Source organism: Lissotriton helveticus, chromosome 5_1, assembly GCF_964261635.1.
Source record: "Lissotriton helveticus chromosome 5_1, aLisHel1.1, whole genome shotgun sequence".
In the NCBI taxonomy this organism is placed as follows: Eukaryota; Metazoa; Chordata; class Amphibia; order Caudata; family Salamandridae; genus Lissotriton; species Lissotriton helveticus.
Window position 1 is genome coordinate 496,199,412 of NC_136065.1, and position 13,739 is coordinate 496,213,150.

The 13,739-nt window shown below is 45.3% G+C and overlaps 1 protein-coding gene across 2 annotated transcripts in view; it reads right to left on the minus strand.

Annotated features, from left to right (window-relative positions):
* The window catches only part of VPS13D (vacuolar protein sorting 13 homolog D), a 2,979,414-nt gene that overhangs the window by 524,066 nt on the left and 2,441,609 nt on the right, over window positions 1–13,739 (minus strand). For both annotated transcript variants that reach the window (XM_078642819.1, XM_078642818.1), the window contains one exon: window positions 12,670–12,780. In XM_078642819.1, the coding sequence (XP_078498945.1) occupies window positions 12,670–12,780 (111 nt within the window). The remainder of the gene's footprint in view (window positions 1–12,669; window positions 12,781–13,739) is intronic.

The window sequence follows — 13,739 nt, forward strand, 5'->3', positions numbered from 1 at the left end:
GAAACGGGGACTTTATAATGAAATAACGTGCACACTAAGAAACGTGGCAACATAACTTTACATAGGCCTGACACTCATATTACTCATGAGGACTAGGAAATGGCATATCAGAGGTGGACACAACTATAATTGCGTCTTGAATCGGACATGGGGAATAACATATGCATATTGGTCATGCACACATAACATATGATGGATGACTCGTAGGGACACAGAACATGACAAAATTTACTTTTCCACATTCCCTCCTTGTCACTACGTTTCCATCAGGAAACATCAATATTCATGATACCATCTATCATTTCATACAGTATCATTTGTTCGTCTCGAATTGTCTTGGAACGAGATTTAGAACGGGGCTTGGGACTAGGAATACAAGAGGTAGCACAAATGCCGCAAATCGCAGGGCCACATTGTATACAGAGGCAGCAGCTGAATATGATCGCTACTGCAATACCTAGAAAAGACAGGACTTTCCATCCCCAGGCAGAAATTATATTCCAGAACCAACCGGACCATGTCCAGGTGCCTGGATCTTGGTGTAACAGATGGGCAATTTTATGAAGTCTGGTTATAGCTGAATAAACAGACGGCGCGTTATTTGGAATGAAAATGCAGCAACTGGATCCGAGGACTCTACAGGCCCCGCCTCTATCGGCCAGTATGACGTCAAGGACGAGACGATTCTGGAGCACAACAATTCTCATAAAGGATTGCTCTTCGGTTAAGTTACCTAGAGCGGAGGCAGTCTCATCTACTACAGCTTCAAGGGTTCTTGTTAACCTACGAATTAGCTTACTATTTACAACTGTGCCTAAATAAGGGAAAACACCTTTATCAATGTCAATGAATTGCTCTGCAGCAGTCTCAGTATAATCGACAATCGGGAGGTTTCTCTTGTGTCTAGTGTGTACTAGGTAGGAATTCCTATGGTAGTCAGGTGGTGCTAGAAAAACAGGTGGCAGTAGGAAGGCAATGTAACAGGTTCCCTCCCAATCGAGGGGCAGACGAACATATGCAGTTTGACCACAAACGAAATAAGAATGACGTGAAGCTTTAAAAATAGATTTCCCACTGTCACTATACTTGATAATAGTAGTACAATCACTATGTCCTACGTGTACAGAACCATAACTACGAACACATAATTCGCCTTTGACTGGTAATACTGAAATAGCAGGTGAGTCTGGAGTAGTATCAGACTGAACATTCAGGACCATGAAATTCGACGAATAATTACCTAAATTGTACACTTCATTTTCTAGGTCTAAACCTGTTCTGTGGGGAAGACCTTTCTTGTCTGGGAAACATGTGCTGTTAAGAAAAGACATATCTGTTGAGGATGACGTTAACGTGGACCATGCTCCACACGAACCATTATGGGAAAAAGGATAAGGAAAGAGTGGCAGAACTCCCTTCGGTGTCTGGAAAGGGGGGAGTCGACCACACACCCAACAATTAGTGGCATTGCTGGTCTGGTGTGAATAATGTAACATGCGGATAAATGTATTGTTACGCATCGCGAGGCGGTATGAATATTCATGAGGAGGCAGATCACTAAACGTGTGCTCTACTGTAACATTAGAATGCTTATTTACATGAGGAACTGGAAAACACAGGAAAAATGCGTAACTGGTGCAGGAAATCAAAAGGCTGAGAAATAATATGAAACTTAGAAAAATGATACATCGAATTGAGTTTTGACTAACTCTCTCACTATGGGGGTCTATTTTATACATGTCAGAAACAGTCTAACCGTTTCACCTAGGGGAGGACTTATACAATCAAACTGACTGACTTATTTTACTAGACCGGAGTTTTTGCTTATACTCCTGCTGCGGAGTTTTCTCTACCAAGGGAGGGGTTGTATCAATGTCATTTGCGGGACAGTCCTTAGGAACAATGTTTTGACAAGTCTTGATATCCTGGGAAATGTTCTTAGAGACCGGTTTTAATCCGTAGAATTTCTTGACGTGCGAAAGATGCACCCAGCCGCGGCGTCCTTCCAATTTCACGGCTGTACGGGTGGTGAGGAGGACCTGACGGGGCTCCTTCCAACGTGGCTCCAGCGGACTTGATCTGTCGAAGTTCCGCACGAGTACCATCGAACCTGGAACGATTTCATGCGGTGCCACCTCGGTATTGTCTGGAAATGCAGCGGCAACCTGTGAACGACATGAGTTGAGGGCAGACATCAAGGAAGCTAGGTAATCTGTCAGCATATTACATGAAACATCAGTAATACTTCGGGGTCTAGGAGTACCCCACATGTTAGGGGGGCGGCCGAATACGACCTCATACGGGGACAGACCTGATCTGGAATGTGCGACCATGCGCATATAAAACAAAGCAACTGGCAGAGCTACTAGCCAGTCCACACCCTTGTCTTTACATATTTTGGCAATTCGAATTTTCAGAGTCTGATTATGTCTCTCAACGAGACCGGCTGCTTCAGGATGGCGTACACAATGAAACTTCCACTGGTACCCTAACAACAGGGAAACGTGCTTCATGAGTTCAGATGAGAATGGCTGACCGTTATCAGAATATACGACTCTAGGGAGTTCATATCGAGGGAAAAACTCACGAACCAACTGCTTGGCAGTGGTCGCGGCTGTGTAATCTGGGACTGGATATGCTTCTGTCCATCTGGACAAAGCGCATACAACTACAAGGACATACTTGAAACCTCGACATCGCTCCATCTGAATATAATCCATCTGGAGGACCTCAAAAGGGTGGTCAGGGGGCTGGAATCCACCTTGTTCCACTGGGACACTTTTACCTGGATTAAACTGACAACATATCATACAGGTACGGACTTTCTGCTTGGCTGTAGCTCGTAAATGCTTGTTGAACCAAATGTTCTGGATACTGTCTAACATTGCTTTTTCTCCTAAGTGTGCTGGACTATGTGCGGTATTAATAATGACTTGAACCATAGAGTCGGGGAGAAACCATGTGGTTCTTCCCTTCGTCACCCATCCTTGATCTGTCTGGACCCCTCCTTGTTCGGACCATTTCTTCATTTCATCGGGAGTAGCATGTAACTGGATATCTATGACATCTTGTGTAGGGTCCTTAACTGTCATACATGTAGTCGGATCTGGAGTATGTGTCTGTGTCGGATTAACTTGAATGTCTGGAGTCTGTGCTGTAAGCTTGGCTGTGCGATCTGCTAGATCATTACCCTGGGAAATAATGTCAGTAACTTTCGTATGTGCTTTGCATTTCATAATAGCAATGGAGGTCGGTAAATGTATGGCATCTAACAGAGCTTGAATAAGGAGACCATGCTGAATCTTGGTCCCATGAGAAGTCATGAAACCTCTCTCCTGCCAGAGCACTCCGAAGTCGTGTACGACTCCAAATGCGTAGCGTGAATCTGTGTAAACATTAACTTTCAGGTTCTTGGCGTGTATGCAGGCTTGTGTCAGAGCAACTAGCTCTGCTGCTTGAGCGGACAGAGTGTCAATGCGGTGTGTCTCAATAACCTCAGTGTCAGTAGTCACTGCATACGCGGCAACTAAATCTCCTGTACTTGTTCTCATGCATGAACCATCCACATAAAGTGTCAGGTCGGGATCTGGTAATGGAATATCTGTCAGGTCTTGTCTTGGTTTTGTCGTAATGTTGACTACTTCCACACAGTCGTGTGTGGCAGAATTTGGATTAACTGATGGTAACAGTGTAGCAGGATTCAGGACGTTGCAGCGTCTGATTTCTATGTGTGGCTGAAACAGTGTCAATTCATAACCTGTTAGACGTGCAATTGTCAAGTGCTGTGTTTGTGTTCTATTTAAAAGAACTTCCACGGAGTGTGGAACTTGTACTGTCAGGGAGTGTCCCAAAACTATGGAATCACTTTGTCTGATAGCTAGTGCTGTGGCTGCAACTGACTTGAGGCACGCAGGCAAAGCCTGGGCGACCGGATCTAGTGTGCTAGAAAAGTAAGCACACGGCTTGTACTGTCCTGCTTGATCTTGTGTGAGAACAGATAATGCTGTACCTTCGCGTTCAGTGACGAAAAGTGTAAAAGGCTTACTGTAGTTCGGTGTAGCTAGAACTGGAGCTTGACATAAAGCTTTCTTTAATTCGTTGAAACTAAGTGTATGTTCAGATGTCCAAGGGAGGACAGTCATTGCGGCTGCCTCCTGTGTCGTTAACTGTATCAGTGGCTTGGCTAGAAATGCATACTGTGGAATCCATTGTCTACAATAAGAAGTAAGGCCAATAAAAGCACGTACCTCCTTCTGGGTTCTGGGCTGAGGAAGACTCGCTATCAACTGGATACGGTCTGGTGTCAACTGCCTACCCCTCTTGGACAGTAAGTGTCCTAAGTAGACCACTTGCTGGACACAGAATTGAAGCTTCGAAGGGGACACCTTGTGCCCCATCTCGGCAAGGAAATACAGAACCGTCAGTGACGCTCGCTCGCAGTCACGTTCAGAACGGGCTGTGATCAATAGATCATCGACATACTGGAGCAGGGCAGTGTCAGTTGGCATATGAATGTTGTCAAGTTGTCTCTTAAGTGCTTGGCTGTAAATACTAGGGCTTTCTGTGAAACCTTGAGGAGCTCGTGTAAACATATAGCTCCTTCCATTTAAACAAAATCCGAAAAGAAACTGGCTGTCTGGATGAATCGGAACACTAAAAAATGCATTCTTAAGATCGATTACAGTAAAGAACATGGCTTCGGAATCAATAGCTGTCAATAGGGAAGAGATATCTGGGACAACTGGGTACTGCGGAATAATACATTTATTAAGCTCTCGTAGGTCGATCACTAATCGATATACTGGGGGTGCATTTGGATCAGTACGTTTCATGACTGGAATGATCGGAGAGTTACATACATTGGAGTCAGTTTCTACAACTACTCCTTGAGCCATGAGCTCGTCTATAATTTTGGATAAGGCTGCTACAGCCTCAGGTGGCAATCTATACTGCCTGATTCGTGGTAACACTACACCTGGTTTGAGAGTCACACGATAGGGTGTGATCTGCATATAACCTACATCAGTTGGACCTTGCGCCCATAAATGCTGTGGAACATTAGACAGTCTTGAATCAAAATCTCGTAATACATAGTGACCCTTAAAGTCACGTAGGAACAATCGTATTCCCTCTGGGGAACAGCATATAACTGCACCTAACTCTTTCAGTGTTTTAATGCCTAATAGGTTTTCTGGACATGACTTAGTAAGTAACAGATCAGTAGTACGGGACAATGGACCTACTTCTAAAGTAACTGGCTTTGAGATCTCATTTACGATAGGTTTTCCTGAAAATCCAAGGGAAACATTTCTTGAGCCTGAGAGCGGAGCCCCTGGAACTTCGGCATGACTAATTGTGGTCCTACTTGCCCCTGTATCAATCACAAACTTTCTGTCTTTCCCTAATACTTGACTGTGAACATAGGGACCTTCTTGATCTACAGGTATCTCGATGAGAGGCAAGCCTACCTCCCTCTCTAGGCTGTTTCATGAATACTGCTGGTACTCTGGATACTCAGACTGTGCATACTGGTACATCTGCGATGTAACGTGCTGTGTTGCAGCGATAGGCTGCGGTACTGTAACTGTCTGTTGTGCATTCTGTGGCTGAGGAGTCTGTGAAACTTGCTCTTGTCTAGGCGGACGTGGTCTTTCTTTAGTTTTACCAGTAGCTATGTTGTGCTTCAGAACTGTACACTCGTTTATGAAATGACCTGGCTGTTTACAATAATTGCAGTTCCCTTTAACGGGTGCTGCAGGATGACTGGCTTGATTTGGACCCCTCTTCTGACTGTCTTGAGGAACAGATTGTGCAACTAGTACTTTCATTTTCGTATCTTTCATACGTTTTCTTTCGTGTTCTTGTTCTTCTCTGATTCTATTCTGGTGATACTGGAGCATCTGGAGCATCTGGGACGGAGTATTTGCTTGCCAGGTGCTTTCGACTTTCAAAACTCGGTTTTTAACTTGTGGACTTGAATTCTCGACTAATTTAGTAACAAACAGGTGAGGATATGACTCACTACTTGTCTTGAGGCCACTGTTAATACTGAAACATTTTTCAAACCTAGAATAAAAATCACTAATATCTTCATCTTGTTTCTGTTTACAGGCTGAGATTGCATCCCAGTCTTCCTTTTTCGTTGTTAATAATCTGGGTAAAACTTGAATCAATAATTCTGGTAATTCTTTACATTTATCTCCGAGACCAGTACCTGGTACACGTATCTTATCTTCTGCTTCTAGGACTGCCCAATCTATCTTTTTCTCTCCCACCTCCCATTCTTTTTCTTTGAGCTTTTCATACACCCCTGCGGGCAACAGAACCTTTAACATTTTAATTATATCCGGGTACGTGTATTCTCCCATACGGAGCATGTCTTTTAATTCTCTATGGAACCCTGCTGGATCTTTATCATGACAGGGAATTAATTTCTTCATCTCTAGAAGTTCCATCTTGGTGATTGGAGTGTATACAAACACTCGCTGCATTTCGCCACCCGCTCCTCTGACTGGGTGGACTTCTCGTAATGGATTCTGTCTTTCCATGTAAAATGGTTTACTTTCTGGGGGTGAGACATGGACAAAATGCGGGTTCAAAAATGTTCTATATTTATGACGTTGTTCTAAAATTACACTAATTAAATCGGTACCTAGACCTCTCCATCTGTACTGGAGTAACTCGTTCAGGATATCATGTAACGGGCCTGGATCAGAATGTTGACCCTCATACAGAATAATGAGGTGCTGAATCATATACATACCCACCAGTCGCTGCTCGGCTGGGGGCATTTTCAGAAACATTTGTGCCACTATTTCGTCTGGAAAAGTGGTAGAATCAGTAATCCATCGGACTGCTGATCGGACTAGTTCTTGTTCATGCATGGTACTTAATTTACTGTAACCGATTCGTGATTTCAGAATGTGATCGGTAGCTTGGAATACTTGTTCTAGGGAACCTTGTTCTGGTGCTGAATGATGGAAAGTTGGCTTGTGTTCTAGGCGTAAATGGCGATCTGGAATTCTAGGTTTTCCTACATACGCTATTCTGGCGGTATTCTCATCCTCTTCCTCTTCAGGATCAGAGATACTTTCTTTCTCGCTTACTTGTGCTGCTTTACGCTGTTCGTGTATCTTTATTATCTCTCTACGGATTTTCTTATACATACTTTCCATGGCACTAATGGTATTGTGCTTACCCTCAGCTATATTATCACTCCACTTTGTTAGAATTTTCATGTCTTCCGGGTCTTTAGACGGGTAATCTTGTTCTCTTATTAGACAGTTAATTAAAAACTTTAATATCATGCGCTGAATCTCGGCTTTCCTTTGAGACATGGCATCACTAATACTTTGTGGGTCATCCCCTGTACGGATGAAACGATATATCCTGTCTAGATCTTCTTTCATATTTGGTAGGGTGACTAGATACTCGGTCACCCTCCTTACGCGTACTGAATATAAAACCATATTAAACTCGCCTGGAACTGGGTCATAAACACATTCACCAAGGGTTTGCCTGATCTCTGCAACAGATTTATTACTCTTAGGAGTACGCTGTGATGCTTGAGCATGTAATTCGAGTGCTGATAAACGCTTGTGTGGCGGCGGGGTTTGAGGAAGACCTCCTCCTGCGGCCCCTAAACTAGAATCATCAACTGATGCTTTTCGTCCTGGCAGGGTCGGTAATTGTAACGTGGGCTGGACTTGTATGGCGGGCTGACCCGGGGGGGCTGTTAAGGGCACCCCGGTATCTGGGGGAGCAGGAATTACCTGGTTTACAGGGACGGGCGGAGTGCGGACAGGATTTGCATATTCTGGGACTGTGTCGTCCAGATAGGACGAAATAAAAATATCAGCTGCGGTAGGCTTGTGACGTAGCTTGGTCGGAACTAATGATGGCGGAAAATTACTGGATGCCTCCGGGGTCGCTTTTGGCAAGCCCTCGGCAAGAAGAGGATACATACCCTTAATAAGGGCATGCCTCTGTCTGTCTCTCTGTTCGGCTTTGACTTGTTCACCTATCTCGATTAATTCTTTTTCTTGGGCTCGCTCTAAGGATTCTCTACTTAATTCTGACTTTCTGATTTCTTTTTCAGTTCTTTTATGAGCTTCTTTGCGCCATAACTCGATGGCATCTTTCTGTGACTGTCTGGCTTTCTTTTTCCATAATGCTTCTTCTACTCGCATGATGCATTCGGCATCCCATGTACCCGATACGGGCCATCTATACTTTTCTTCTAACTGTTTGGTATACTCTACCCATAAATCTAGATACAATATGGCACTTATGCCATGTTTCTGATACATAAAGTGACCTGGACTGTCCCTAGGCGGGACGGGAACTGCTGCTTCCAGCAGACCCTTTCTAGTTTTTAACTGACGTAACTTGGAAAATATGGGCATGACTGAACTGTAATCTAGACACAATACAATACACAATAAACACGATACTTATACCCCATTCATACCACGACATTGAAATACATGAAAAACATTTAAAATAACAGTTCGAACAGAATACTACCGGGAATACGGAACACAGAATACATGAATTTTCTCGAGAACAGAACTGACTAGAACAGGAACTAGATGCACTGCTGAAACAGTACGAAACTTACCGGTCTCTTAATGAGACACGTCAGGACCCGTATCCACCGAAGTGAACACTTCGTTTGTGGGACTGTGTACCACCAACCCACAGACCAGAGTCAATTAGATTGACCCTGTCTAGATACCACCCCAGTAACGGTACTCACCGGGCAGCAAGAACGGAAGGCCTCGGACTGGACTGCACTGCTACGACGACGGACGACGAACTGCGGACCTCGGACTTCAGTTACGGGTGGACCTCCGGATACCTCGGACCTTGGACTCTTGGCTTGGGCTCTGGTCGGGACTCGCCGCGTTCCTCCACCGTCTCGTCTGGATGCTGGACCGCCTCCTCCGTCTCCTCCGTGGGCCTGAGGGATACTTGAGCAGAAATATCTGCCACTGCGCAGAAGAGTTCCGTCACGACTGCAGAGGGTCAGGGGGTCGGCGTGGCTTCACCGACGCGTGGGGAAAGGGCAAGTCCCTGTTCGGGCGCCATTATGTGGTATATAAATAAATAATACCGGATCTATTTTTGAATGAATGAATGAATAACAGATAGCTCAATAAAATAAGAGTCAAGATTCGAGGTAGTGGGAGTTTTGCAGGTTTATTACAGCATAAAGGACAGGGACAGGACAACCTGCATAGGAACAGAATGGCAAGGACTAGCATGGCCCGGCAGCTGCCGGGGACCGGATCTGGAATGGCTAGCTCTAACATTTAATAACATTACATGAGCATATATACATAACGCAAACACATAGCATTACATTGCAATGGGCGTAGCAGTGGGTGGAGCAGTAGGTGTGACGTGTAGCAGTCGCGAAAGATAACGGTACAAAGGAGGTGTAACAGGGCGTATACATAGACATGTGATGCAAACGTAATAGAATATGTCATGAAATGGGCGGAAACATAGGAGGGGGCTACCTAAGGAGCCGGGACCTCTAACCTAATGGTGCGCGCAAACTGACAATGACGTGTTACTAGGAGAAGCTGGGGGCTATGAACTCTGTGCTAGGAGCAGAGACTAAAGTCTGGAGGGTCGGAGCGACATGTACCTAGACCCTATCTGGTATCTAATGTTTAGGGAACATGTTGATATAAACTAGAAGTCATGAGGGGAGAAGCTAACTGACTCTAAGGCTAGAGCATGCATTTATTCTACATGTAGTACGTGATGAAGAATATTAAATGACCATTAAATCCAGTATTTCTCTTACATGGAGCCGAATAGGCTAGACAATGACGGAAACTATTGATGCAGTTCAGTAGCTTAGGAATGCAGAGAAGGAGGACTAAACTGATAGCTGGAATCATAACATAGTCTTGGCAGACTCGGAGGCAGAGCCAAGCTGCACCGGGCACTGCGAGGCAGGAAGTAAGTGAAGGGTCGAGGATACAGGTGGGGGCTGTATCGCTCCTCAGCGAGGCTTCAGGAGACAGGGGCTGAATCTGATGTCCGGGCCCTGTTGAGGCCTAGAAACGGGGACTTTATAATGAAATAACGTGCACACTAAGAAACGTGGCAACATAACTTTACATAGGCCTGACACTCATATTACTCATGAGGACTAGGAAATGGCATATCAGAGGTGGACACAACTATAATTGCGTCTTGAATCGGACATGGGGAATAACATATGCATATTGGTCATGCACACATAACATATGATGGATGACTCGTAGGGACACAGAACATGACAAAATTTACTTTTCCACACTACTACCAGGCTTCCCACCTCTTGGTGCTAAATGAATGGTGGTATGGGGAACGGAGTGACCCTACCTACGCCCTAGAGCGCTTCCTGATGGATCCCGACACGCTGCATACGATACTGTATTCAGCGGTTAAAAGGAGGGGGCTCCCGGCCGTCACGCAAACTGTATTCCGCATATGGCGCGGCGCGCTTCGTAGAATGGGGTGGTGGAACAGACTGACGAGGGAGACCCCGTTGTGGCAGAATGGGCAGTTGCCGGAGTTGCTGTCTTTGCAGGGCTTCCGTGGCTGGGATGCGATCGGTATCTCTGCCGTGGGTCATGTGGTCCGGGGAACGACTCTTAAGTCGTTCCAGGAACTACGCCAGGAATACGACATGCCTCAGACCAAATTCTTTAAATATCTGCAGTTTCGTCATGCCTTTGCCCCTGCCTTGCGGGGTCTAGACTCCTTGCCCGAGTTCAGCCCCCTGGAGGCAAAGGTCTTCATGGGAGAATTAGAATCCAAAAAAATCTCGTCGATATATCAAACGTTGGTTTCCCATTGTTCGACCTCCCTACACTCTCTGCGGACCAAGTGGGAAAGTGATCTGGGTGCATTAGAGGAGGAGGACTGGAGGGAGGCACTGGAGGCTCCAAGAGGTGCGGCCATTGCAGTCAGGCTACGTTTTATACAGTTTAAATACTTGCACAGAGCTTACTATACAAGGGAACGGCTCTGGAAGGCGGGCTTGATTGCGTCCCCCGTTTGCTTGAGGTGTGGTAAAGAGGCAGGCACGTTCCTACATACTGTCTGGGCGTGTGATGGCCTGCGGAAGTTTTGGACGGGTGTGTGGAATTGTTTGTCAGAGGTACTGGGCTGGGACCTTCCTCGCACACCACAGCTAGGCCTCCTTCATGTTCTGGAACAGGTGGGAGGGAATGTTTATAAACGCCACTTACTGTTGTTGGGTCTTGTGGTGGCCAAGAGGGATGTGGCCCGTGCTTGGAAAGATCCCATAGCTCCCCTGTTGGGTGCGTGGAAGAAGGGGCTGGACTATTCTATGGGCCTGGAACGCCCGGTATTTGAGGCCAGGGGTTGCCCCAGGAAACACTACAAAATTTGGAAAAGGTGGGCTGAGTACAGGGGGCTCTGGCTGGAGCCGCCAGCAAGTGATGAACCGGGGGAAAGACACTTGGACAATGCACCCGGGTGAGGAGGGTTCCACACTTCATCTACTGTATTGTATTTTATTTATGGATTGATTGGACGCTGTGCAGGGGGTGGGCTGGTTTTATTTTTTTTTGGGTGGGACACTAGGGGGGGTGCTGGGGGGAGGGACTTAGGGTTAGAGTTTGTGTTTAAATGGCTGTTTGAATTGTCTCACAATGTGATTTTTGCCTTCATGCTCGCAGCCTCCCCGGACTCGGGACGCTGTATGTTTTATGTAACTCTTCAACAGCACAATAAAATCTTGTTCTGAGGAAAAAAAAAAAGAAGGCATAAAAACAGGTCAAAAGAACTCAATCTGGATTCATGCTGCACGCGGAAAAGAAGGAAACTGACGTCAGCGCGCCGGGGTGCGCCTCGCTGATGTCACGTCCGCGGACGTCAGGGCGGGGTCACTTGGTGCCGCCCCCGGGGCGTAGGGATGTTGTGGCAAAAGATTTTCCGGATGAAGTGTCACGCCTGGGAATAATTCTACGTTAAGGAATCTGCGGCTAGTAGTCTCAATCAGATATATATATTTTCATAAATAAATGAAGAACTTTTGTAATACATTGAGGAAATTAAGATTGTTTGGTAATCAGATCTAGTTTGACATAGTTTTCTTCTTGTAGATATATTTGTGGTTCAGTGCACTCTGTTTGATCATAGATGAACTATTGAATAATAGCACATAAGGGATCCTTGTTTTTAAGTTTTTTATATATAATGCAAACAGGAGAGGCGACATTGGGCACTCCGCCTGGTACCCCTTTCTATTGAGAACAGGGAGGCCTCACTATTAACTAACAATCTAGTCACTGGCAGCCTGTATCCACTAAAAACCCATATATGGAACCTAGGGACAAAGTCGTGCATCTCAAGTGCTTAAAAGTGATATCTAAACAACCAACTGGCTTCTTTCTTAAAAACAAAATAAACATAGTTTGGCAAATAAAACCTACAGTTAGGCAACAACATTATTTTTGCTCTGAAAATGTGGTTTTTCTACAACGAAAAGTTTTAATTGATATATTTTATAAAATGTAATCCGGGATAATGTGCATGGGATGGTCTATTCAGTACTTAGTACTACCAAAGGAGAGCTCATCTGGGTGAACACAACATTTACAAATGCTTCTGACAGATTTTAAATTCAAATTTTTTTACCTCAAGCTCTTGCTCATCATCAGGTCTCATTAACTGCCGCTTCTCTAGTTCCAGAAAATCATCCAAATCACTTGAAGATCTTTCACTTCTACGTTGATTGAAATCAGTTATCTATAAAAGAAAAGGTAAAGCTAAGAGCAGCTTTTAAGAGTGAATAGAAAGTTACTTACCTTTGGTAACTCTCATCCTGGTAAATACTCTACCTAACCACAGATTCATCACACTATGAGTCACAAAAGGTGCCAGACAGGATAAAAAAACTTCTGAAATAGCTCCTGAGGGTCAGCAGGGGGCACATCGGCCACTATTGCAACTCAGTACCACTTTCCAGACATGATGACATGCAGCCATACTAAGATGCTACCCATGAAAACTTATGTCGGTTTATTTACTTTCAGACAGAAAACGTAGTTGACAGACTGCATTGAACTTGTGGTGTGCTTACTAACGAACAAGTTACTTACCTTCGGTAACGATATATCTGTAAGAAACATTAGTTAGTTAGATTCCTTACCTTAGAATAACCCCCAGGCGTCGGACTGGATCTGGAATTTTTTTGCGTAGCAGTACCCTTGAGCATCGGTAGGCGTCGTCTGTGGCTCCGCATCCGTCGTTGGCGCCGGGATGACGTCGTCGGAGTACTTAGACGCGGCCCTCGCGCGCTGACGTCAGTTCTTATACACAGCTTTTCCGCGCCAGAAACGCAGAGCCATGATAAAAACCAACACTGGTGCCATGAAACTAGGGCCCTGAAAGGGATGACCTTAACCCTAGATGTCGGTTCGCAGAACGGGGAGGATGGGTGGGGCGGTAAGGAATCTAACTAACTAATGTTTCTTACAGATATATCGTTACCGAAGGTAAGTAACTTGTTCATCTGAAAGAAACACGCTAGTTAGATTCCTTACCTTAGAATAGATACCCCAGCAATACCAACCCCAGTGGTGGGTCTGCGAACCAAGATCACACCAGAAAGTCCTGGAGAACGGAACAGCCAAAGAAGCCATCTCTCCGGACTTGGCTGTCCAGGCAGTAGTGTTTAGCGAACGTGTGCAGCGAGGCCCACGTAG